Source organism: Tympanuchus pallidicinctus, unplaced genomic scaffold (genome assembly GCF_026119805.1).
Source record: "Tympanuchus pallidicinctus isolate F22 unplaced genomic scaffold, pur_lepc_1.0 scaffold45, whole genome shotgun sequence".
Lineage (NCBI taxonomy): Eukaryota > Metazoa > Chordata > Aves > Galliformes > Phasianidae > Tympanuchus > Tympanuchus pallidicinctus.
In genome coordinates, this window is record NW_026294764.1 from 776,739 (window position 1) to 801,714 (window position 24,976).

The 24,976-nt window shown below is 59.6% G+C and overlaps 1 protein-coding gene across 4 annotated transcripts; it reads right to left on the minus strand.

The window, feature by feature from the left end:
• Positions 1 to 284: 284 nt before the first annotated feature.
• Positions 285 to 24,055, minus strand: LOC128090287 (receptor-type tyrosine-protein phosphatase V-like). Of its 4 annotated transcripts, XM_052702515.1 has the most exons (39): positions 23,570 to 24,047; positions 22,629 to 22,692; positions 21,334 to 21,600; positions 20,567 to 20,836; positions 19,705 to 19,971; positions 18,544 to 18,816; positions 17,737 to 17,997; positions 16,978 to 17,250; positions 16,248 to 16,517; positions 15,474 to 15,743; positions 15,070 to 15,342; positions 14,586 to 14,855; positions 14,067 to 14,336; positions 13,429 to 13,701; positions 12,445 to 12,717; positions 11,931 to 12,203; positions 11,026 to 11,295; positions 10,589 to 10,867; positions 10,278 to 10,412; positions 9,992 to 10,202; positions 8,550 to 8,617; positions 8,238 to 8,364; positions 7,854 to 7,901; positions 7,632 to 7,725; positions 7,374 to 7,464; positions 7,170 to 7,246; positions 6,286 to 6,420; positions 6,016 to 6,138; positions 5,296 to 5,456; positions 4,889 to 5,024; positions 4,435 to 4,514; positions 3,716 to 3,803; positions 3,527 to 3,617; positions 3,102 to 3,175; positions 2,881 to 3,015; positions 2,665 to 2,787; positions 2,398 to 2,555; positions 1,809 to 1,944; positions 285 to 698 (listed from the first exon to the last, which is right to left on the minus strand). In XM_052702515.1, exons 1-39 carry the CDS (start codon positions 23,633 to 23,635, stop codon positions 639 to 641), a joined length of 6,813 nt encoding a protein of 2,270 aa, XP_052558475.1. In that variant the 5' UTR covers positions 23,636 to 24,047; the 3' UTR covers positions 285 to 638. The 4 variants fall into 4 exon arrangements, 1 of the variants encoding a protein (XP_052558475.1); XR_008210897.1 differs by lacking the exons at positions 285 to 698; positions 1,809 to 1,944; positions 2,398 to 2,555; positions 2,665 to 2,787; positions 2,881 to 3,015 and adding exons at positions 6,819 to 6,875; positions 11,524 to 11,619 and having other exon boundaries at positions 3,166 to 3,175; positions 4,889 to 5,456; positions 23,570 to 24,055; XR_008210899.1 differs by lacking the exons at positions 285 to 698; positions 1,809 to 1,944; positions 2,398 to 2,555; positions 2,665 to 2,787; positions 2,881 to 3,015 and adding an exon at positions 6,819 to 6,875 and having other exon boundaries at positions 3,166 to 3,175; positions 4,889 to 5,456; positions 23,570 to 24,055.
• Between the last annotated feature and the right edge of the window lie 921 nt (positions 24,056 to 24,976).

Genomic DNA, 24,976 nt, shown 5'->3' on the forward strand with positions numbered 1-24,976 from the left:
AAGCTGTGCTGCAGCTGCAGTTGCCTGCAGGTTCACCTCGGCTGCCGGCTCCGCTGCAATCTCTTTGTGCTGCCAGATGGGATTGCTTGCTCCTGGACATCAGGAAGCCCTGCAGACAGCAGCCTCTCCCACCGTGGGTTTCCCTTGCTTCCCTACAGCCGGCAGCTTGGCAGTAACGTGCAGCAGGCCGTGCATCAGCTCTGCCTTACAGCGTGTCCCTGTGCAAGGAGACCCATGAGAGCTGTAGGAATCTCCTGATGCAACACAGTAAGAGGAGTTAGAAGTGTGCTCTTTCCCAGGGCTGTTTATTGGCTGTACCCAACGCTGATCCATCGGCCCAGACCACGCTCTGTGCTGCAGAGCTCAGCACTCTCCACCCTGGGGCCACCCAGCGCTACAGCCTGGTCAGCATCCTGGGCACCAGTGAGCTCAGAAGGTGAGCAGAGGGGGAGCATCCCACCTCCCACCCCCAGCAAGGCAGAGGAGCGCTGCCTGAGGCTGCCCGGGCGTCCCATGCTGACAGTGGGGTGACAGCGCCAGGTTGGGTCTCCCTCTTGCTGCAGGGCTCTTGCTGTGCCAGGAGCCACTCAGTGCTCCCACTCAGAGGGCAGGATGCTGCAGGGAAGCACCAAGGGGCCTCAGGGCTGCTTCTGAGTGATGATGTCCCGGATGCAGGTGTACAGGAACACGTATTGGTCCTAAGGAAGAGAAAGAGGGTTCTGGGGTGAGGGCTCCAGCAGTTTGCCTTATTATTTTGCAATTAACCAGCAGGGTAATGGTAAAGCAGAATTCACTGTCCCAAGTGGTCCATGACTGCTCTGTACCACCAGAACTATCCAGAAAGGAAGCATCAGACACAGAGCTCACTAGGCCACCCTCATTTCCTTCTGCTATGATGTTCTGCACAAACTGCTCCAGAACGCTTCTGGGTTCCAAAAGCCCTCAGAGAAGGGCAGGGGGAGGACCAACTCCTGGCAGGGCTCTGGGAAAGGCAAGCTGTGAGGAAGGCAAAGGGCTGAGCTCCACTCACAGAGCCCAGGGGCAGGGCAGCTGCTGTGGGTCGCAGCGCCATGGGAGCCAGGAAGAGGGTTGTGGGTTGTAGACCCAACAGAGGGGCCCCCGAGCAGCTTGATGATGTGCTGGCTGAGCTGCAAGGCATGAGGAGCCTCTCCCACCCTGGCAGCAGTGGGCTCAGCCCTGCTGCATGGCCGGGGAAGCCACAGAGCCCACAGTGGCTGCACTTTTTCTATGAGCCTGTTCTGATTGGGTAATCTGCAGTGACAACCTGGAGCACAGCACAGATGTGTGCTTCAATATCCAGTGGTTACCCATAGCAACGACTCAAAAGTTCATCCTCACCCCCGTGTGGTTGTTAAGCCAAACCCACGTGACCCCACCAGGGAGGGAGGCAGCGTCCCACTGATGGAGGATGCTGGCAGTCACAAAGCACGGGGTTGGGGTTCCAGCCCTGATCCCCCTTTGCTGGCCAGCACCTGCAGCAAGGTGGGGAGGCAGCAGAGCTGCACCCGCAGCAGCTTTATGCATTTCTGGGCACGCTGTGTCCTGTTCAGCGAGAGCACTGCTGGAATACAGTGCTCTGCGGAGCTCTGGTGTGGAGCAGCAGAGGCGGTTTTTGCAGGCAGCTCTGCAGCTGGGAAGCCCCAGATCTGCCCCAGTTCTCCTGTCCTCTGCAGGGAGGGGTTACAGGGATGCTGCGTCAGCACAGCAAATGGAAGCGCTGCCAGAAGGCATCTGAGGTAGCAGCGCCCATCAGAAGCACACACCAGTGTCCCCTCCTGCCCGCCTACCAGCGTGGGGGTCATGAGGCAGCAGCTTCTCATCAGCTGGAGGGTCACCCCATAGACATCCACAGTCCTCTCTGTTTTCAGCTGGTGCAGCAGGCAATCCAGGGCGATCAGTGTCCCCATCTGGTTCTCACCACCACTGCAAAGGACGAGAGGAGTCACTGGGTCACTGACGCCAGGCCAGGCTGAGCTGGGTCTGTGAGCACTGCACTGACCAGAGGTATGAGAGCCCACAAGAGCCATCAAAGAAAGCTGGAGGCACAGCCAATCTGCCCCACTGAGCAACAGGGAGATGTGTGGCACCTGGGGACATGGTTAGTGAGCATGGTAGGAAAGGGACAAATGATCTCAGAGGTCTCTTCCAACCTTCTGACTCAATGATGCTATGAGAGAGCACGGTGGCGTGAGGTGACAGTTGGATTTAATGACCTCAGAAGTTTTTTCCAATCTTAATGATTCTATGATACTCTCCACACATCTGAAACTCCTCAGGCCATTGGTGGGGCAGAGCCTTACTGGTGGAACTGGAAGGTCTTTAGGGCCCTTCCAACCCAACTGTTCTATGATCCTATGACTCTATGACCCCATGTACCTGCAGTGCAGAAGGAGAGGGCTGGCTCTCTTCCTGCTGGGCACGCACCGCCTGACGGCACCGAGGAGCTCCACCAAGCTCTCGACATTTGGCTGCTCCTTGTTGCTCCACAGCCTGTACAGGAACTGCTGCACCTGCCTCTCCTTTCCTTTCTTCTCCTGGGGAGACACAGAGCTGATGGCTGAGTTTGGATACAGCTCAGCCACATCTCCACACACCTCTCAGCCCGTGCCTCCAGCACCCCAAAACAGCCCCACAGAGACGTACGTGCTTCACTTTCAGCTGGATACACCTCCAGCCCGAGGCAGGCTTCTCCGTGCCGCACTGGATGGTCAGCAGCTTTGTGCAGAGAGAGTCTCCTTCCAGCGGCCAGCACACGTCATGTGGAATCTGTGCACAGCAGCAGGTCTGGTTCGTGTCGATGGCGGACATCACAGCAGTCACTAATAGCTCCACCAAGGAGCAGCAGGCACAGTGCCTTACCTCCCCCATCTCCTGCCACGGCAGCAGCGTCAGGATGGTGTGAATGTCCTGCTCCCACACCAGCGTCCAGAAGTCTTCCGTGGTCAGCTTGTCAGGCCCCTGCACAGCCAGATAGTCTCTGCTGGAGCTGCAGCCCTGGGTGGGGAATGAGAACGTCACCCTCTGGTGAGGGCAGCGCAGGAACCTGGGGGGGTGGGCATTGCTGCGGGGGGCCGACTCACCGGGACGCGCCACACCTGCAGACCTGAGAAAGGGCCTTGATCCAGCAGGGAAAACTTCACTCTGGAGCGATCATCTGCAAAATAGGTGGGAGACAGAGTGAGCTGGGGCCACCGTCGTGGGATTTTTTTTCCCTTATATTGATTTGGAATATCCTACATCTTCCAAAGTGTCCCTGTTGCCTCTTGTCCTTCCATGGCGCACACCTGAGAAGACTGCCTCTTCTCAGCACCCTCCCAGCAGTCGTAAGAGCTCCCCTTTGCCTTCGCAAAGCTGAACAAACCCACCCACCTGAGTGCCATGCAGCACACACTCTCAGTCCCCAGCCACCCCAAAGCCACCTGCTGGACTCACTCCCATGTTTCCAAGCATGTTTGGCTCTGGCCCAGCATGGTGGGAAGGGGATGTGAGGTGTCACAGCACTTACATGGCAGGATGCTGGATGAGGGCCGTGTTTGCTGGGTGCCCAGTGATGGTGTAGCAGAGCTGGTTTCTTCCTTAGCAACCTCCAGGAGGGTCTGCCAGAGTGAAAGACAGAGGTGAAAGCGTGAGCAGAGCTGGAACAGGGGAGCGGGAGGGACCGGCAGCGCTCCCTGCTGCCTGGGGCAGCTCTCACCTCATACTCCCTCAGGAAGCCCACGTTGGACTTGGCTGAGTTCTGGCAGTAGTGCTGTGCAAAGCTTTTCAGTGGGACGGGGCAGGACCTGCGGAGGGAGGCTGGTGGTGAGGGTGAACAAATGCAGAAGCATCCAGGCTGTGTCTGCAGGAGCTGAGCAGGGCTGTGGGCAGAGCATGGCCAGGCTCGTGCAGCCCCCCAGCCCAGCTCTGCAGCCCTAACCCTCATCCTAATCCATTCCCAAGACGCAGCATGGGCAAGGGCATCCCATTTTGAAGGAAGGAGAATTTGGCCATATAGATAGGTGTGCGACCTCCAGAAGCACACTCAGATGATAAGGTACGTGGGCAAAGCCTGTCCTGCTCCCTCCTCTGGGCCTCTTTAAGAAGGGACATCCAAAAGCCCAGTTGCCGTGAGTCCCTGGACCCCATCCCTGGTGCGTCCCACTGATATCCACGCCTGCCCCAGGAAAGCTCTGCAGAAATTTGGTGTTGGCATTGCCCAGAAAAATGACACTGAGGAGGGGAGGACAGTTCTGGATTGGGCTCCCTGTGCTGCAGGGAACAACCAGCCCCAGGCTGACCCTTCTTAAAGCAGTGGGTGGAACAGCTGCTGGGTCACCCTGTCACCTCCTGTCCTGTCCTGGGATCCCAGCTCACTGTCTGCAGGGCTGTGGGGCAGAGTGGAGAGAAGGCAGGAGAAACACAGCAGGCTCTTACGTCTCTGTCCCTGATAAACCCAGGAGTGGTTCCTCCAAGATCTTGTCCAGGATGCAGCTGTGCAGGAAAATATACTGGGACTGGAAGGCAAAGGCAGACAGCAATGTAGAGCAATCCTGCACGATGCAGATAGCGAGAAGGGGGGTATAGCACTGCCTAGGGGGCAGGGTGTGCCTGATATTCATGCCCCCCACACTCATACCCCACAGCCTTGGTTAGCCCAATCTCAGATCTCCCACATCCCTCCCCTGGGTTGTCATGAAGGGCAGTACTGAGCCAACCTGGGGCAGAGGGCTCATCAGTTGGAAGGGACACCACAGACCAGTGACCTGGTGTGGGCAAGAACTGCCTGCAAAGGTTCTGGTCCTGTTGCTACGTGCTCTTGGGCATCTGTCTGCCAGCCCTGCAGGCTTTCATCCCAGTGGGGCTGCGGAAGAGGGAGCAGAAATCTTACCAACGTCTGGATCATCTGGTAGCGGTTCATCCGCAGGGTGTAGACCACACCAAACATGTCCACCACCTTCTCCTGCTTCATCTGCTGCAGCAACCGGTCCAGAGCAATGAAGGTGCCGCTGCGGCCCACCCCAGCACTGAGGGCACAGAGAGCACAGCTGGAACACTGCCTGACCCTGCGGCTGAGGAGGTCCCCTCCTGGACACGTCCCCCCCATGGGACACCGGCCCCAGCGCGACTGAAGGCTGAGCATCCGCAGTTCCCCATCCCCTGGGACTGGATGTCATGCTGGGGACATGCAATCCCCAGTTCCCAAGGAAGGAGACTCCACAGACCCTCAGTGCCCTCGGATGTTGTTTTCCTCCCTGCACCCTCTGCCACCCGTTGTCCCGCTGAGCAGCGCCTTGCCTGCAGTGCACCAGGGTGGGCCCAGCATCCTTGGCGCTCTGGATGTGCTCCCGCACCAGTTCCCTGAAGGCCAGAATGGATGCTGTGGACTCTGGGATCCCGTGGTCAGGCCATGCAGTGTAGTGCAGGTGGGACACGTGCCGTTCTGCCCGGAGGCCCTCCTGCCAGGGGGTACATTGGTTATCAGCGTGCATGGATGTGTGTGCACCCTGCAGCTCCAGGAGCACACAGGGACCCTGGGACACCCGACTGCAGCCAGGGCCACGTCCACCCCACCTGTCACACTACTGCATCCCCGAAGCAGCAGGGCACGTCCCATAGCAGGGACACAGCAAAGCAACAGAAAGGAGAGAGAAAGGATGAGTAAGAGGGGTGATACGTGTTGGATGTGTCTGCGCTACTAAGTTTGAGGCAGCAATAATGGGAGCGGGTTGTCCAGAGAGGTGTTGGTAACCCATCCCTGCAGACCTCCAAGGTCAAGGCAGGGGCTCTGAGCACTGCTGGAGCTGTGGTGTACATGGCAGAGAGTGGGACCAGCGGCCTTCAAAGGTCCCTTCCAACTCAAACCATCCCTGACTATGAGATGGATGACTTCTCTGGAGACTGGGTCATCTTTGAACCCTGCTGCAGGCAGGGGAGACTGCACCACCACCAAGGAGAAAAACCACTGCATGCCATGCAAACTCACAGCTGTTGATGGGTCCCTGGATCCTTACTTACATGCCACAGCTTGAACTCACGCATGGTCCACTCCTCAGCACTGCTCTGAGACAGCAGGTGAACCCGGAGCTGCCCGTAGGAGATGGGTGCAGCTTCAGACGGCCAGTAGTGATCACAGAGAACCTGGGACACAGGCAGGACAGGGTCACGGTGGGGCTGCCTCACCCAGGGTGACCTCACACCTCCCTGGGCAGCGTGCACAAACCCAGCTCACGCTCAGGGTGAGGCTGGGCTGGGGCTGGTGGGTCCACATCCAGCACGCAGACGTACCCTCCCGTTCTCCATGCACACCGTCAGCATGATGATGTTGCAGACGTTCTGCTCCCACACCAGCCTCCAGAAGTCCTCGATGGTTTTCTTCAGGGGCCCTTGGGTGACAATGAACTCCTGCGGGGACGTATAGCCCTGAACAAGAGCCAGAGAGGAGCAGTTGGCAAGGGGTTGAGGCAGGTGAGTCCTGCCCTGGGACAGCCAGTCCCGCTCTGCCCTACAGATGGAGAAGTACCCTTTGTCCTCAGCCCATGTGGGCAGAGTTTCCTGGGCAACTGACTTTGCAAGAAGCCGATTTCACAGGAAGCGAGTGCTGCTCAGCACGTGCTCTACATTTCTGGAATAAGGAATGGCAGCCCACTTCCCCCCAAGCGGTTCCTCATTCGGCCTAACCAGGGAAAGACAGCTCCAGGTCCATCTCCAGCTCCTTGCTCATTGCTGGAGGTGAGATGAGCATGCAGGGTCCCAGCCTCCTCCGCGCTGCCCCTCAGGCACACAAATGCCCTGCGGGTTCCCGTGTGCCCCGCTGTTACCTGGGAACAGCTCCGGGGTGTGGGATGCGGGCACAGCTCCGGGGTGTTCAAATGCAGCTGCACAGAGCAGAAGCAGAAAGAGCAGACAGAGACAGGGCAGCAAGCTGAGAGAGGATGGAAAGAGGACAGAGCTGAAGAAGAAGGAAGAAGGCCCTGCTGGTCTCACGCTCACTCCTCTGCGTTCACAGCACTCGCCATCAAGCAGTCTATCAACCTCTGCTAAAAGGCACCCCGACACCTCGCCGCTGCCAGCTGTGGTCCCAGCAGCAGCTCCTGCCCACAGCCCTCTCCGCCTCCATCCCGGGGTCCTTTGGCCATGTTGCTATGTGGGGAAGGTGTGCGGGCACTCACAGGCACAAAGTTGGCGTTGATGTAGTCTGAGTGCAGGTCGTCCCCCAGTTGGCTCAACCTGACCCGAGAGTGGTCGTCTGAAAGAGATCAGGTGTGTGAAACTGAAGGTGTGCACACACCACTCCTCCCAGGAGAGGAGCCAGGCTGCCTGGTGAGCCCACCTCACAGCCCAGGAGGGTGCTGGTGGGAGCAAGGAGCACTTACAGGGCAGCACGTGTGGGTATCTGTTCTTGGAGACGTTGGCTGGGAGCTCAGCCCCCACCTTCAGCTGCTCCTTCCCAACCTCCTTCAGCTCCTGTGGGACAAAGGAGAAGCCATGCACAAGCATCGTGGAGCTGCCAGCCCACCACCAATGGCAATCTAGTGCTTCACGAGCCGGGCAGGGCTCACCCCTGCACAGGGAACTGCTCCACCATTCACCCAGCATTGACAGTCCCATCTTTTGCAGGAGTCCCATCTCACCTCAAACTCCTGGAAAAAAGCGTGGCTACCACTTGCTGTCTTCATCTCATAGTACTGCTTGAAGTTCTGTATGGGGATCGGCCGGTGGACATTTCTGCATGAAATGAAGTCCGGAAGAAAAGTTGCCTCAGATGCTGGGAGGTGAAGGCAGCAGAGCCCAGTGCTGAGCTGCAGGGCAACGGAGGCAGGCAGAGAGGGAAGAGCCCAACGAGCAGCACCAACCTCAAGCTGTAGGTCACCATTTCCTGGGGCAGGCTGCTCTTCTGTGTCCTGGAAGCAGAACGGGGGAGCTGTTACTGATGCTGTCAGTGTGCTGTGTTTTGTCAGCCCACGGAGCACCACGGCCATCAGGCACATGGCCCAGTTCTCTGAATTAACCATGGGCAGCTGCCCTTCGCATGGTGCTTTTGCAGTCATAGAAAATCTTATCAGAAGGGACCCATAAGGATCACTGAGCTCAACTGGTGGCTTCACACAGGACCAGACCCAGGGGGTGCCCTGGTTGACCAAAAGCTCCTTTTATGCCCTTGCTCTTCCCCACAGCCTGGTTGAGACTTGCTTGAGATTTTCAGCTGAGACATTGGGTAAGAGATGGCCCGTCCTCACCTCCTCGCTCTGAGCTGCTTCCAGTAGACCAAAGCAAAAATAGCAGCCAGTGTCAGGAGAAATCCCACAATGATTCCAGCTATTATTGGCACTGGGAGCGGAGCTGTGTCCATGCTACCTCCAGCAGCTGGAATCAGAAAGAAGGGACAGAAGTAGGAGCCAGTATGTGACTTGGTTTTCTCCATTTATGACATTTACTACAGCCCATGAGCTCCCTCTGGCTTGCTATTAGCTAACTGCTATTAATCTCTAACCTGCGTAGCCAGGTAGGGAAGATGAGAGAGCAGCTGGGAGATAACATCCCCATCTTACCCGAGAACGTGGTGAATGACACTGCAGGGGTGACAGGGTCGTACTTGGTGAAGGCAGCGATGCTGAACCTACGGCAGAGCAGAGCACAGTGCCCATGCACCACGAGGCAGCAGAACTGGGCACCCCGGCAGAGGGGGCTGAGCTCCACACAGACCCTCCCTTGTGCCCAAAGATGTCGGGGCATCCCGTTCCCGTGGGGACCTGCCCTCCTTCCCCCTCCAACAGGGAGCCCTCCCAGCTCCCTGCAGAGCCAGCTTCCTTCTCAGGTAGGCGTCCTACGCACAACGCAGCATTTCTAAATGCACCTCTGGGTTTTAGCAGCTGAGTTTGTGGGATGCAGGGTGAGCACCCTCTGGCAGCACCCCAAACCCAATGCTGGGAGCAAATGGAGCCACGGAACGACATAAGGGTTTGTTGATGAATAGTTCAGAGACAGGAAACAAGCATTGGCTGTCGGAGGAATGAGCAGCCAGGGACATCTGATTTGCACCCTGCTGCTAACGATTAACTAGGAAAACAATAGTTGATTGAGGATATCTGTTCTTCAGGGCAGCCAGAATGAAAGCTAGCTGTGATGAGGTGCAAAAGGCCCTGCACAACCAAACTATTCTAAGTGCCTGCTATTCAACCATGGCTGAATAATGACACCGTGCCTTAAATGCCTCCTCACAGAAAGCTAATGATAGACTGCAGGGGAGCGCTGGGAGCACTGAGAGTGTTCTGGCTGGAGCCTGGGACAATACCGGGAGGGCAGAGGGGCGTCCTGCTGTGTTTGGCACTGTAAGGCAGTGCGCTGTAAGGCCAATCCCTGACTCACAGCAGAACTGGAGCAGAAATCCGGATTCGAGGCTGCAAGATTTAAGCAGCAAGGGTTAGCAATGAGGAACAGCTGGGCTGCATGGGCAGCCAGAGTCAGAACTCCTGAATCAGCTGGATGCTCTCCTGTGCCAGCTTGGGGGTGCAACACCCCAGTGTGTCTGATGACCATGGGATGGCAGTGCATCGCAGTGCAGCTGTACTGCTGGGCACGACAGCACAGCGCCTCGGGAGAGCAGTGAAGCGCTGCCAGCCTCCACGATCCTGCCCTGCGGGTGGGATTTCCAAAGGAATGGTTCTGTTGAGCTCCGAGAGCTCTCATGACAGCCATCCTTGCTGTTAGTTCCTTCAGAATGGAGAGCCGCAGTCCTCTAGATTCTGGAGGTCCCCTTTGTCAGAGGGATGCTTGGGGATTTGGCTCCTATTAACAAAGCACTGAAGAAATGATCCTTTGTTCACAACTTCCCCTTTCACTCCTGCTCCCCTTACCCACCAACCCAAACATTCCCTCCTCCTGCCCACATGGCACAGCGAGCCCTGGGGTCTGCTACGAGTCAGGGTGGGCGTGCAGCCACCTCACCGGGACCCTCCTGCAGCCCCTGGGGGCAGAGGCTGACATCTCTCACCTGTACTGCTCGTTGGCTTTCAGCTTCCCATTGCACATCGCCCGGGTCTGGCCGCACTCCTCTGTTCCCACAGGCACTCGCCAGGTTTCAGTGGATTGGGTGGAGCTCGGGTGGAAGGGGTTGGGGATGAGCACAGCCAGGTAGGAGTCCTCCGTCCCATAGTAATGGTCGTACCACGTGCTGGACATGACGTCCTGGGTGGGCCTCAGCACTGCAGGGCGATGCACAAGGTGATGTGTGGGGACCCACATCCCTTTGGGGAGCCGCTGCAATTCAGAACACTTACGTGAGTCATTAGTGGTAGCAACGACTCCATAGTACTCGATTTGGCCGTTCTCCTCGCTGAACAGGTCAGATGAAATGATGACGGTGGAGCTGGCCTCTACCTGGAAGACTTCTGCTCGCAGGGGCGGGGGAAGAGCTGCAAGAGGAACCAGCAAGCGCAGCCTGTCAGCACATCCCTGCTCCCACAGCACTGCTCCCAGCACCACTGCCCAGAGCGCTGCCAGGACTGCACTGAGCTCACAGACAGTCCCTGGGTCTAATCAGCAATGCTGGCTGTCTGCTGCAGGGTGCGCGGGGAAGGAGGGGACTCACCCTCTGCTGTTGTGTTGCAGAGCAGAGTGACAGCAGGGCTCCTCATGGCATTGATGCCCACAGTGCTCACAGTGATTCGGTAGGAGGAGTTCGGCTGCAGCCTCTCCAGGCTGGCCTGGCTCACGAGAACGCTCACAGAATGCTTGGGGGTGGGGGGGCTGTCCGAGAGCCCCTCTGTCACCACCTCGTAAGCCTCCACGTCTCCAGGAGAGCCGCTCCAGTTCACAAAAAGGCTCCTCGGCTCTGGTAGGCATCGCACATCCTCCACAGGGTTTGGCTCTTTGAATGAGACACCCAGGGATGTGAGAGGTGGGCTCACCCTACTGATGGGGTCTCCTTATCGCCTACCAAGAAAACCTGCACCCCACTGCTGAACGCAAAGGGTGATCCACCCCCCCCGTGCTTCACACCCCCAACCCCAACCTGCGCATACCCACCCATAGCCACCGCCAAGGGCTTGGTGCTGCTCCAATAGGGCCCGGCCACGCAGCTCAGGGACACGGAGTAGTTCCTGCCTGGGGTCAGCCCGTGCAGGAGGTGCTGGAATTGCCCCTTGGTGAGTGCGTGCCGCCGTGGCACTGAGCCGTTCCGGGGGTCCCGCAGCCACAGCTGGCAGTCGTCCTGCTGCCCAGGGGTGCTGCCCCAGGAGATGAGCACTGTGCTGTTCCCCTCCGCCACCGCAGAGACATTCTGGGGAACTGAGGGGGCTGCAAGGGAAACCACAGCGGGGCGGTGAGTGGGACAGCAGGCACTCTTGTGCTCTGCGGAGATGTAAGCAGAAGATGGGTAATATGCAGGGAAGCTTCGTGTGCTCAGTGATAACATTGCTGGCTGCCACTATGAGAAACGGCCTTTAAATGGCAATGGGAGGACATGCAGATGATGAACATGAGCAGATGGCTTCCTCCTGCCAATTAGCAAGTTTTGTTAACGACCTGCCTGAAGGGCTCTGCACATGACTCCCAGTACCCTGCAGTGTTGGCTGAGCGTGGGAGCAGAGACCTCTGGATCCCCCAAGCAAAGCGCAGGGACTGTGGGGATAAGCACATGAAAAGACTTATTGTGCTTATCTGCCATTTCCACATTCCTGAAAATTACAAAAAAAAAGAAAAAGCCAACTTCCCCATATTTCCCATGCCAGGAATTTTCTGAGTGCCTGGGAGCAAGGCACTGGGGGTGGAGGGGTACCCAAGGGCAATGTATTGCCTGCCCTCCTCCACGACCCCCAAAGCACGATCCCTCTGCTGCAGCTTCCAGGCAACATTCCCAACCCCATCCCTGCCCCCTTCCCCCCACCCCAGCACTCTGAGCTTCATGCAGCCCTGCAGCCCCCACTGCTCACTCGTCCAGTCGCTGATGTTCCCTGCGGAGGCTGCATAGGGCCCTGCCACAGACATCACCTCCAGCAGGTATTTGTGTCCCGGATCCAGGCCAGAAAAGGTGAACTTGCTGATGCCTTTCCCAACAGATGTGCTGGCTGCCAACACACCCGACCCCGAGTGGTACAGGAGCAGCCTGTAACCGTCGTGTCCCTGCGGTTCAGCTCTCCAGGACGCACTCAGCCTGTTGGGGTACCCTTGGTTTGTCATGTACACGTTACGGGGCGGCAGGGGATCTGCAGAGACAAAGATGAGCATCGTGTGTCAATGCAAGTCTGAGGACGTGGCTCGGGCATCCCAGCAGTGCCATCGGATGGGATGCACTGCGTGAGATGGGGCACTTCCTTGTGCTCAGCACCACAGCATTGCTGAGCCCTGGGCTTTGGGCTCAGAGGCTGCCATAAGCATCAGTGGGGCCACGTCCTTTGCTGTGACCCACACTCAGCCAAGGCACAAACTCCAAAGCCAGCTACTCACATGTCCAGTTGCTGACGTTCCCCGCAGGTGTCCGGTAGGACCCAGCTATGGAGGCCACCTCCAGTGAGTACTTGCTTCCTGGGGCCAGCCCCGTGAAGGTGACGTTGTGGCTGTCCCTCTCAGCTGAGGCCGTGGCTGCCGTGGTGCCCAGCAAGGTGTGGTACAGGGTCAGCATGTAGCCATCGTGCCCCCCGGCTGCAGCCCCCCAGGACGCGCTCAGCCTGTCAGGGTGCCCGGTGCTCAGCAGGCGCACGGCAGTCGGGGGCAGCGGGGCTGGGGGGCACAAGACCTGATGTTAGGGACCAGACATCAGGCAGAAGGTGCTTAGAAGGACACCGCACAGCAGGACCCCCGAGGGCTGGGATGTGCAGTGCCACTCTGCAACACTGCCAGCTCTCTTCGTTTCCATCCCCTTCCCACCTGTGGCCCTTGTTCCCTCCAGCTCCTGCTCTCACCCTGCTCTCTGTGCCCACCTCCAAGCATCTGCCACAGCTGTGTGTACTCATCCTCCAATAGAATTGGCATAGGACCAATATAAACCCTGCCCAGCCCTGAAACCTTTCTGGGTGAGCAGAGAGGCTGATCAGTCCACCTCCAGAGCAAAGATTTGTTCTCCTAGGAGGAAGAGGGATCAGCCTCTTCTACTGCACCAATTTGCAGAGCTTATGGAAACATGGATTCTATCTGCAAGAGGAGTTCAGCAAGTGTGTACAAATCTGTGGAGGTGCAGGGAGATGGGGCTGCTTGGGCAGCGGGGTATCACCATGTGGGCACAGCTGGGGAACCCTGCATGTCATCAGCACATACTGATGCAGTCCTACAGAGCAGAACATCCACATGCCCATGAGTTCAGCAGTGTGCCCGTGCACCAACCACCGCATGTTGCACCCATCCGCACCTCCAAAGGCACCAGGGCCCCCATAAACTCTCCGGGTGGTGCAAACCTCCCACCCCTCTGCAGGGGAAATTTCCCTGGGCACTCACGTGTCCAACCACTGACGTTGGGTGCTGCTGTCTGGTATGGTCCAGCCGTGGCACTGACCTCCAGGGAGTACTCGTACCCTGGGGCCAGCCCCGTGAAGGTGACGTTGTGGCTGTCCCTCCCAGCTGAGGCCATGGCTGCCGTGGTGCCCAGCAAGGTGTGGTAGAGGGTCAGCATGTAGCCATCGTGCCCCCCGGCTGCAGCCCCCCAGGACGCGCTCAGCCTGTCGGGGTGCCCGGTGCTCAGCAGGCGCACGGCAGTCGGGGGCAGCGGGCCTGGGGGGGAGACAGGAGTCACTGGCAGGAGCCAAGCCTGGGCTGGCGGAGGGGAGACCATACAATTATAGAATCCTTAAGGTTGGAAAACTCTTCCAAGATCACCAGTCCGACCCCAATCCGCCCACCGTGCCCACTGACCACGTCCCTCAGTGCCGCATCTCCGCAGCTCTGAACACCTCCAGGAATGGTGACCCCCCCCCTCCCTGGGCTGCTGCGCCACTGCCTGGCTGCTCTTTCTGAGAAGAAATTTCTTCTTGTATCCAGGCAATATAATAATGTGGGTGGGAGAGGAAGGCAGAATGGCCTCTGGATCAAACTGGGAATGGTGGAGGACACGACTGCAAGAAGAGCACCGTACTCACGTGTGCAGTGGGTGAGGTTGGGGGTGCTGGCGTGGTAGGGACCAGCTGCAGCTCTCACTGCCACGCTGTAGCGAGTGCCGGGGTTCAGGCCGTGGAAGATGTGACTCCTGGCACCCCCAGCCAGCACCGCGTGTCCAACACGGCGGCCGGAGGCTGCGTCATACAGCTCTGCCACGTAACTCTCTGCTCCTCGTGCCATGGCTGCCCAGGATGCCCGCAGTGCTGAGGCTGAGGGGCTGCCCAGGGTGAGGTTGGCAGGGGCCAAGGGATCTGGAAAGCAAGAGGGAGAGAGTCAGCTTCTGCGTGCCGGGATGGGACGAGATGGCCACCAGAGTTCCTCCTGGAGGGAGGCACGGGCTTAGTGCACGTAGTCCAGGCACAATATCCCCAGGGCCTGCAGCTGGACGTGGCAGGGGAGATAGAACAACAGAGAGGATTTGGAATGGGGAAGGTGATGGTGAGCACTCTGTGGGGCTCACGCGGGGGGATCTGAGGCTCAACACAGCCCCTCAGACTCACATGTCCATTGGGTGACGTTGGCAGAAGAGGCTTCCAAAGAGCCTTTGACAGCAACGACCTGCACAGCAAACCTGCTGCCTGCCTCCAGGTGAGTCCAGCTGATGTTCTGGGCATCCTGGCTCACGGTCTGCACCCGATCTCTGCTCTGGGTGAGGCTGTGCAGAACAACACGGTAGTGGTCCCTCCTGCCGAGGGGTTTGTTCCACCGCGCGTGGAGCTCGGAGGAGCTGCCTGGGTTGGTCAGGCTCAGGTTTGTTGGAGCAGCAGGAACTGCAAGGAAGGACAGAGAGAAAACAATCCAGTCCTGAACATGCCACCAACTCTGTGGAGTTTTCTCCTTGCTGCACTTGGTGCAGGAAGGCTGCAGGAGGCAGCGCATCAGAAGAACATCCAGGTGCCCTTTGTTCTGGGTGGCAGACATAGATCCCCATCCCATAAGGAGCTCCTTGCAGCTCTGAGCCACCTGAGGGTGCTGTGATCTCACCTGTGCAGCCAGTGGTGTTCCTGGGGAGGGAGCGGAAGGCTCCGGCTACTGCCCAGATCCCAACAAGATAGCACGCTCCCGGTGTCAGCTGTGTCAGGGTGATGTTGGTGCTGTCCTTCCCCAGTTCCAGGTTCCTTGCCGGTGAGGAGGAGCCTTCCTCCAGCACGCTGAGCAGGTATCCGTCCCTCTGCCCTGGAGGGGTCTCCCAGTGCACAGCCAGAGCCCAGGAAGCGCCCACAGGGCTGGCGGACAGGGAGAGTGGAGGTAGCGGGACTGTGAGAGAGAAATGGAGTTACAGGGGCAGGACTGGGACACCCAGGGCTGATTCCAGCTTGGGAATGGATCTGGGAGCCGCAGGACTGCGAGCCTGATGTGGGACATGGGCGGAGGGGCTGCCTTCCTACCTGTGTAGCCTATGGCAGTCTGAGAGGAGATGCGATGAGGCCCAGCCTGAGAAATGATCTCCACTCGGTACCGGGAGCCCGGCACCAGCCCCTCCAGGTCCAGGTGGGTGACACCACGGGGCACAGACACATTCCTGATGATGGACAGGGACTCTGCCACCGAGAGCTGCACCAAATGCTCTCTGCCACCGCCTGACTCCACCCAGCTCACGTGCAGCTCCTGTGGTCTCCGGCCAGGCTGCACGCTCACGTTAGCCAGAGACAGCGGATCTAGGAGGAAACACAGCACAGAGATCCGTGAGATGGCAAGGAAAAGCAGCTGGAGAGGACAGGAGCCAGCCCACACCTCTGCATCGCACTGAGGGAGAAGTGGTGGCCACTGCGCACGGTGTGCAGGTGGGCACAGAACAGAGCCCTCTGCTCCCCAGAACTGCTCACACAGCATCACCAAATGGCTGAGGTGAGAAGGGACCTCTGGAGGTCACCCGGTCTAAGCAGAGCCACCTAAGAGCAGGTGACCCAGCAGCAGCAAGTCCAACGGCACTCTGTGCACATCCTGCATCCCCCTCTGCTGGTCTGCGGCCAGCCTGGAGACAATGGATGCCCTAGGCAGCTCAATAGGGCTGCTCTTGGAGGGCCCGGAAGGCATCATACAGCACCGAACTCATGGTTCCCATTCCCATCAGCATGCAGAGTGCAGCTCTCGCTCCACAGAATGGCCCGGGCACATCAGTGTCACTGCGGGTCCTGCAGGCAGTGCCAGCCCTCACTCACATGTCCACTCGGTGGCAAAGTGCGACGAGGATCGGTAGGGGCCAGCGAGGACGGACACCTTCAGGAAGTACTGCACGCCAGGGGACAGCCCCAGGAAGGTGAAGTTGTGGATGTTTGGCCCCACGGAGATGTTCCTCTGCGCTGGATGGCTCTTGCTGTAGAGCTGGAGGTGGAACTGGTCCACGTCGCCTGCAGCCTTGTCCCAGAAGGCTGAGAGTCCCAGCGGGCGCCGGGTGTTGGTCAGGGTGACGCCGGATGGAGCCAGCGGGTCTGGGGGGTGCAAGAAGTGAGGGGAGGCAGTGGGGTGGGGGCTGTGGTGGGGATGCGGCACGGAGGATGAGTTGCAGCCCAACAGCATCAAGAGGAGGTGGGTGCAGGGCAGCTGGCTGCAAAGAGGGTCCTACACTGCTGTGTACTCATCACGGGCACCCTCAGCTGCTTGCCCCCAGTCAGGTCATCAGCACTGGGAAATTAAACCCCACACAGCATGAATGTCTGCTCTGCAACATAGGAGCAGGACCCCACTTGGTGTGCTGGGTACCCATTAGTAACACATTCCATTCTGCACTGAGGATTCTTTTGCTTCCAACACGGCTGGAAGTGGCTCTGACTGTCCTGCTCTTCCTTTGTCTGTCTGTCCATCCCCCCATACGTGCTCCACTCCCTGCCCTCTCTGGCCAGGCTGTGGCTGCCATCTGCAATAGTGTTGGGGCAGGCATTGCACACTCACATGTCCAGTCTGTGGCTGACCGCACGCTGGATCTGTAAGGCCCAGCCATAGCAGCCATCTCCAGTGTGTACTGTCGCCCAGGGACCAGGTCCTCAAAGGTGACATTCGTCCAGTTGTTCCCCACAGACACGTTTCTGACCTGCTTCTGAGATCTGCTCTCCCACAGGGTGCCTGTGTAGCCAGTGCTGCCCGCGGGCGCTGCTCTCCAGGCTGCTTGCAGAGAAGTGCTGCAGCCCTGATTGCTGAGCGTCAGCTGCTCCAGGGGCAAAGGATCTACGAGAAAAGGTGTAGAGCCACTGAGCTGGGGTCACCTGCAAAGGTGCAGCCCCAAACATGCTGAGATGGAGCCCCTTTCCTAGGAACGCCCACACCAGGGTGGGTCAGCATGCCATCCCCGCTGACATCTACAGACCAGCTTGGCCCAGAGACTGGTCCAGCACAGAGCCCAGACAGGAGAAGGTGTTTGGTGAGGAAAGCTGTTTCAGGGCATATCCAGCCCAAGCAGTGCCACCAAAATGGAGCCAAAGGGGGGAGAAGGGCACTGGGCTCTGCTGACCCTCGTGCTGGGTGGCAGGGGCACAGATGAGGGTCAGACACATCCAGCAACACTTCTGCCTTCTTCCTGAGCCTTGTGCCCTTTTACTGGGTGAGGCTGCAAACAATCTCTGCTATGCCATGCCCTGAGGCACAACACGTGGGAAACAGGCAGGATGCAGTGGGACCCCCAGGGCTGGCTGCAGCAAGGGCGGAGGGACTCACATGTCCAGTTGGTGATGCGCCGGGGTGTGGAGGTGTAGGGACCAGCCACGGTGCTGACCTCAAAGGTGTAGAGGGTCCCAGGGCGAAGGCCCTCATAGGTGACGTTGGTGGCACCTCTGAGCAGAGAGCTGTTCTTCACGGGGTTCTCTGTGGGGCTGAGGGCCAACATGTAGCCCTCTCCCATGGCCTCTTCCCAGCTGGCTCGTAGGCTGGAGGGGCTGCCGTGGCTGGAGAGGCTCAAAGCAGACGGTGGGAGCGGCTCTGCAAGGGACAAGGGCAGGGTCATGCACAAGGACAGATTCATGTCATCAGGCAGCACTTCTCCCATCAAATACAGGCAGGCGGGGCTGCAGGGAGATTGTTGCTCTCAGCCTCAGGACTGGGCGAGTGCCCCGCTCACTGTTCCGGGCTCCAGTCCTTCTTCCAGGAGCGGCAGCTCTGGGGCATCTGCCTGGGCACTGGCCATGGCTCCAAGTCACCCAGGAGGGGCCAGGTACAAGGAAGATGCTGCTTTAAAGGGGCTGGTGAGATACATGCCCCCAGAGCAGCTGCTGGGAGTAGAGAGAGGTGAGTGCATAGCTTTCAGGCTTGGCTGGTGCCTGCCACAACTTGGCACAGCTTTGCCACGGATCTTCAAATCCCTTCTCGTGAGGAAGAGCAGCGCAGCAGACTTTAGCTGCTTCTAGGGCCAGGTGCAGCTGTATCACACAGCCCCATCTCTGCTCCCACAGACACATCTGCAGGAGCTCAGCCTCTCTGCAAGGCACCCGAACAGCCCAACAAGACACGCTTCAGCTTTCTGCTTACGTGTCCAGGCTGCCGCGCTGCGGGCAGAAGCTCGGTAAGGCCCAGCCACCGCCGTCACCTGCACAGAGTACTGCTTGCCGGGGCTCAGCCCATGGAAGGTGACGTGGCCGTTGTCTCCCCCGACGGAGATGTTCCTGGTGGGAGCACCGACCTCCTCCTCCCGCAGTGTCACCAGGTAGAAGTCCCTCTGTCCAGCCGGGGTGCTCCAGTGAGCCTGCAGGGAGCTCTGCTCCTCCGCACCGCTCAGCGTCACGTTGGTGGGGCTCAGGGGGTCTGGAGGGGAACGGGAGGGGGTCAGGATGGGGTGTGTAGACTCCCAGCCCAAGGCCTGCTGTGTGCTGTAACTCAGGGCTGCCAGGTACAGCAGCAATACCTGCTTGGTCAGAAGGGACAGACAGCCGTGTGAGACCCCACAGTCGCCTCACACACCCCCAGCCTCACTCCTGCTGCCTTATCCGCATCCAGCCTTCAGCATCCTTTTGGAGCGTGCTGTTTCCAGTCCCCAGCACAACCATTCCTACTCAGCCCTGCTGGGAAATTCCTACGGGGCCCCTCATCTCCACGGGTGTCCTGTTACGACCTTGCTGATATTCCCAGGATCCAGCCTGGACGGAGCTCCTGGCTGGGCTGTGTGTCTGGCTCTGGGCGCTGTGCAGTCGGGTCAGTCAGACAACTGCAGGGACTGAGTCAGGCTCCACAGCAGAACCAAAGCAGCTGGGGGTGTGGAGCTGTTCCAAAATCCGAGCTGCGCAGTCAGCAGGCTGCAGCTGCCCGGACTGGCAGGCAGAGCAAGGAAGGGCTGGAGAGCATTGCTCTTGTCCACGACTTGGACTGCGCTCTGCATTTTCCTCGTGGTTTCCTGGTCTGAGAGAGCAAGTCTGAGGCTAGAGCTGCTCCTAGCACTACAGCCACTGTGATGGCAGGGAATGGTCCCTTCCAACCTAAGCTGCTATGGTTCTACAATACTATTCTGACAGCAACCAACGGGGACCACAGGCTGCCTGTCCCCTCATCTACCATCCTGGCTCCCCAGAGCTGGGTCCTGGTGTGGCTTTCTACCCTCTGCACCCAGGTGCTGGCACATTCACATTCACACTCAGAGGCTGGATCAGAGAAAGTCACGGCAACCGAGGTGCCCCCAGCCCCCATTCCATTACTCACATGTCCATGCTGTGGCATTGGGCCCCTCCACGGCGTAGGGCCCGGCCACGGCGCTCAGCCCCAGCCAGTACTGGGTGCCAGGCTGGAGATGCTGGAAGCTGTAGCTGGTGAGGCCTCTCTTGGCTGACAGGGTCTTGGTCACCGTCTGGGTGTGGAGGTTGCGGAGCACGAGGTGCAGCCACGCAGCCCCCCCTGCGCCCACCCAGGTGGCTGAGAGGCTGGTGCTGGAGCTGGGGCTGAGCCTCAGCTGGGTGGGGATGGAGGGTGCTGGGGGGAAACAGTGAGATTGGGCAGTGCACAGTCATGCTGGGGGCTGCCATCACCCTCCCTCCCCAGGGTCTCCTTCTCTGCCCCTGGCACTGTCACAGGGGCTGCAGATTCCCCATGTCCCTGCCCAGGTGAGCTGAGGGCCTTGTGAAGTCCCTCCATATTTTTCCAGGCTGTGGAATGCAACATTTGTGCAGCTCCCATCAATTGAGGCTCTTTGCTAAGGCTGCCCTCCTCTGCTACGGAGCAGAGAAGCCCCACCGGGCAATGGGGCCCACAGGGCAGGACAGGTGTGTAGGGCTGTCCCCATGGGTGACACACCATGTGTGGTGGTCCTTTCCACATCCCTCAGCTCACAGCATGGTGGTGACAGGTCAGCAGTTGGACTCGGTGACCTTACCGGTCCTTCCCAACCTTAGTGATTCCACGACTCTACGATGAGCTCCCAGCTCTTCCCCATCCTCCACAAACTGCCCATTCTGAACCGAGGTCCTCGTCCCCTTCTCCACCAACCCACGTGTTTCAACCCTTCCTCCCCAAACCCTTCATCCCGCCCAGCCTTCCCCCCGGGACACGCGCACCCATCCATCCCTACCTGTCCACTGGTGGGTGCTGGTGCTCGCCTGCCCGGCCCCAGCCAGCGTGCTGACCTTCAGGGCGTACTCACTGCCAGCAGCCAAGCCATCAAACAGGAAGGCGGTGGCGTTGGGTGGGACGGACGCATTTCTCACCAGCGTCTGTGAGTCGCTGTGGTACAGGCTGAGCTGGTAACCGTCCCACTGCCCGCTGCCGGCTGCCCAGGAGGCCTGCAGCGAGGCCGGGCTGCCGCCGCTGCTCAGGCTCAGGTTGCGGACGGGTGAAGGACCTACATGAGGTACAGCGCGATGGGGCCGGCAGGTTTTGTCGTGTGGCTCAGGAGGGGTGGGATGGGGCTTCCCGCAGGGGAGGTCCCACCAGATGGGCCCAATCCACCGCGCACAGCCCCGTCCGCTCCCTGCCAGCCCCCCGCCCTCCCACCGGCAGTGTGAGCTGCCCCATCCCCGCTCTGTCCCTTTGTGTCATTCTGCACAGTGACTGAACAGGGCAGGGAAGCTTGGCCCAGGACACACTGCTATCTGACCCCATCCCTTCTCCTGGCCATGCCCTTCCCTCCAGTTCTGCTCTCCTGTCCCAGTTTTTCTGCCTTCACCTGCACCACTTTGCCTTCCAGAGGGATGCTGGCTCCCCAGCTCTGCTCCTTCCCCAACCCTCGCCGGGGTTGGGGGGGTGCAGGGAGCAAGGCTGGGTCTGACAGCGACTGGCAGAGATGTCCCAAAATCACGGAGCAAATCTCAGACCTGTAGTCCCAGGGGAAGCCCTTACTTGTCTGTGCTGTGACTGTCTGCCTGGCAGTGTCCATGCAGCGCAGCGCGGCTGTCACCTCAATCTCATAGTATGTGCCAGGGGTCAGCCCGTGGAACCAGAAGTTGGTGACGTTGGGTCCCACAGATCCATTCTGCAGCAGTGTGCCCGACCCCAGCGGGGAGAGGGTGAGCGAAAAGCCCTCAGCACCCCCCTCTGGCTCATCCCAGGAGAGCAGGAGCGAACCTGACCGGCCCTGGTCACTTGCACTGACATTCAGGATCAGCCCTGCAGGAGCAAGAAGGAATTGAAAACATCATGAATGTGAAAGAGGTGCCCTTGAGCATCTGTTGCACTGCATAAAGACGCCAAAGGCTTCAGGCCATCACCTGCTTTGCCCACACATCCCCGTGTCTGCAGTGGGGGGGACGAGGAAGTGGCACATGGGGCTTTGTCTAAGGGGTGGGTCGGTGGCCAAAGCTGCCATCAGATCCCTGCCCTTGGAGCTGCTCAGCGCTGAGCCTGGGCACCAGTGCCAAGCTGCAGTGGGACCCCTCCGTGCTCCATCTCTGCTGCCGTCCCCAGCGCTGCAGCTTCTAAGCAGCTCTAATGCTAATAAGGCACTTGTGTAATCATTAGCGCTTAAAATTTGCAACGTGCAACATGTTGGAACAGGTTTACCTGGGGCCTGGCAGGGCAAGAAAGCTTTAACCAAGCACAGCTATTGCCCCAGAGAGCCGCCTGGGGCTGCCTTTACACAGCTAAGAGCAGTGTGGGGTGAGCCCTGGGGATAGGGGCACCTTTGGGACTGCTCAGGTGCAGCGCGTGCCCTCCCTACAAAGCCGGAGAGCACAGAACTCTCAGAACAACGTGCAATTTCCACTTCATGCAATGCTGTCATTTAGAGGCAGTAGTTGGGAAAACCGGGCAGCACGCCGGGGTGCCGGCAGCCTGCGGAGCTGAGAGCATGGCTGAGCTCCTCTTGAGGACAGCCAGAGGGGCTGCACCCTGCACAGAGTTCATGCAGCAGTGGTTTTTCACTGTGGGATCTCTCTCACATCACTGAGGTATGAGATCTCCACCCATGTTTATTTGCTTGTCTCAGGTTTCCAACGCCTGAATTGCCTTCGTCCCTCACTTAGCAATGGGCTGCTTCACAAATGTCCCAGCTCCCCAAACCAGCAGGGCACATCCTGCAGCCCACAAGGTCACAGCACCACTCACACCCCACAGACAAACTCTGCCGACCGCATCCACATCCAGGTACCCCCACAGCCCACTGCTGCTGCAGATCACCCGGCAGCTGCAGGTCTCACCTCTGTCACCAGGTGCATCCCGTGCCTCCAGCCCTGCCCGCGTTGTCCCATTGCAGCCCTCTCCCTATGGGACAGAGAACATCGGCTGAGATGTGGACAAGGTGAGGTGCTCAGAGCTGGGGGTGCGGGGGGCTGCGACTCCTGAGGACTGTCATGGCCTGGGAGAGCACCAGCACCCCTGGCCAAGGCAGGGGACAGACTGAGCAGGCAGGACATGGGAGCTGCCCCAACCCTTAGCGCAGCTCCTGGGCCCGCTGACCCACACGGAGCTGTGCTCACTGGGCGAGGGCATCCCACCAGCACGGCCAGGGCACAGGGGGAGGATTTGAGCAGGGAGGGAGCTCTGGGCAAGCAATCTCACTGCCCCGTCCCCATAACAATGCGGGGTCAGAGGTACCCCAGAGCTCAGCCTGGCTGCAGAGTGAGGACATGAGCACTGTAGGGTGCTGCCGGCAGGACACCCATCCCCCCACAGCCTGCTGGCGAGCAGGGTGTGTCCTGCTTTAGGTTGGGGACAGTTCCCCACATTAAAGGAAACCTCTGCCTACTCCCTGTCCCGCAACAAGAGAAGTAATCATTAGTTATTTTCCCCTTTGCTCTGCGGGATGATTCATTTCTGGCTTCCTCCCAACCCAAGTGCGGTGGTTTTGGGGACTGTGTGCACAGAGGGGAGCGGAGGGGCTCGGGACCCCCGGGGGGAGCCTGGCAGCAACGGCAGCAGAAACACCGGGAGACGATGGCAACGGCGAGGGGGGGTGAGCAGAGCAAAGCGGCAGCTCGTAATTGCTAACGCCGCTAATTCGGTGCAGCTGCACGGCTGGAGAGGCAGCCCAGAACGATGCCGTCATTCCTCAGCGGGGTAGGACTATGCGAGCCCCCATCGCCAGCACGCTCCGAGCCAGACACGGACAGATGGGGGGGTCCGAGGGATGGGGGCTTACCTCCGCCAGGGTCCCCAGGAGCCGCGGCACCCACAGGACGAGCAGCGGCAGAAGCGGTGGCCTCATGGGGAGCGGGGCTGCGGATCAGAGGGGTGACACGTTGGGGTGGGGGCTCCTCAGCAGCGCCTGTCCCCACGCAGCCCCGTATCCCAGCGCAGCACGCATCCCCGCACGCTCCCCAAGCGACGGGGTGACATCAGTGGGGACGAGCGATGCATGCCAGCGCGCCGCCCGTCAACCGTGCCAGCTGTCCCTGGGCTGGGAGAAGTCCAACGCGGCCGTGCGCCCCTCGCTGCGCGCATTTGCTATTGTTCCCGTGGCTCCGCGTCCCTCTGCGGTGGCGCTGCAGCTGTCCCCGTGCGCTGCGGGCAGGGAGCGGCTCGCCTGGGGACTGCCGGGGGGGGCTCCGCGCGGCTGCAGCACGGGTTGGCCATCAGAAGGAGTGCTGCGGAGTTGTGGGATTTGTGCGGAGAGGGGAGGAGACAGGACGGCACGGATGGCGGCTCCGAGCTGGGAGGGAGTGCCCGAACCGGCCCCCAGCGAGGGGAGGGAGCGCAGCCCCGGTGCTGGGGGTGTTGGCACACGCGTGGCTGCGTGGGGCCGTGCTCTCTGTGCAGCCTTTAGCCGCGTGTGCACGGATTTCTGTGCAGGGTGCAGATGGAGGAGGGAAGCTTTGGTTGTGCTGCGCGGGGGACATGTGGCTCCATGTGATGCACGGAGATCAGATCTGGGGGTTGCACACACTGAGAGCTTTGTGTGCTGCATCGCATGGGCGTGAAGATGCCTGCAGCACACTCGGCCTGTCTGAGGGTCCGAGCTGCGCCCCGCGTGCTCACGGCTGTCGGATCTGCCCTTGGCAGCGCTGTGCCCCGGCCGTGTGCTCGGCTGTGCTTTGTGCCATGTGGGGCCGTCTGTGCAACGCGCGGCTGCGTGCCAGCTCTGATTCAGAGCAGAGATGCCATTGGCTCCACATCAGCGCCGGAGATCTGGGACAGTGCTGGAAGAATCTCAGCAGAGCAGCCATCCCGGAAGGCGGCGCAGCCTGTGTGGCCGTGGGAGTCTGTCCCAGTAGCCAGCGTGGTCACCGACAGCAGCTATTCAGGCTGTGCCTTTTGCTGTCAGCTGCCCGAGCTGTCAGGATGTGACCCCATGGAACACGTCCCCTAGCTGGCCCCAGGACAGAAGATTCCCTCCCCAGAGAGTTGGAGTTTTGTCAGGTGGAGCCTGTGAGAGCAAGATCCCTCCCCAGTGCTTGGGCAAAGATGTGGGAAAGCTGTCAGTAGCTGGGAGCAGAGCAGGTAGATGTTCCCAGAGGTCCCGCACTGCTGAGAGCCATTGGGGCTGCCCAGGAAAATGACAAAGGGGGTCCCTTTCTCCTTACATGGAGGATGGAAAGGGTGCCAAGAA

Coding starts and splice junctions, on each gene's coding strand:
- LOC128090287 (XM_052702515.1), bottom strand. CDS start 23,635: ATGAGGCCACCGCTTCTGCCGCTGCTCGTCCTGTGGGTGCCGCGGCTC. Junction 10,868..11,025: donor GCCCTTGGCGGTGGCTATGG/GTGGGTATGCGC, acceptor TCTCATTCAAAG/AGCCAAACCCTGTGGAGGAT. Junction 5,457..6,015: donor GTGAGTTCAAGCTGTGGCAT/GTAAGTAAGGAT, acceptor ACCCCCTGGCAG/GAGGGCCTCCGGGCAGAACG.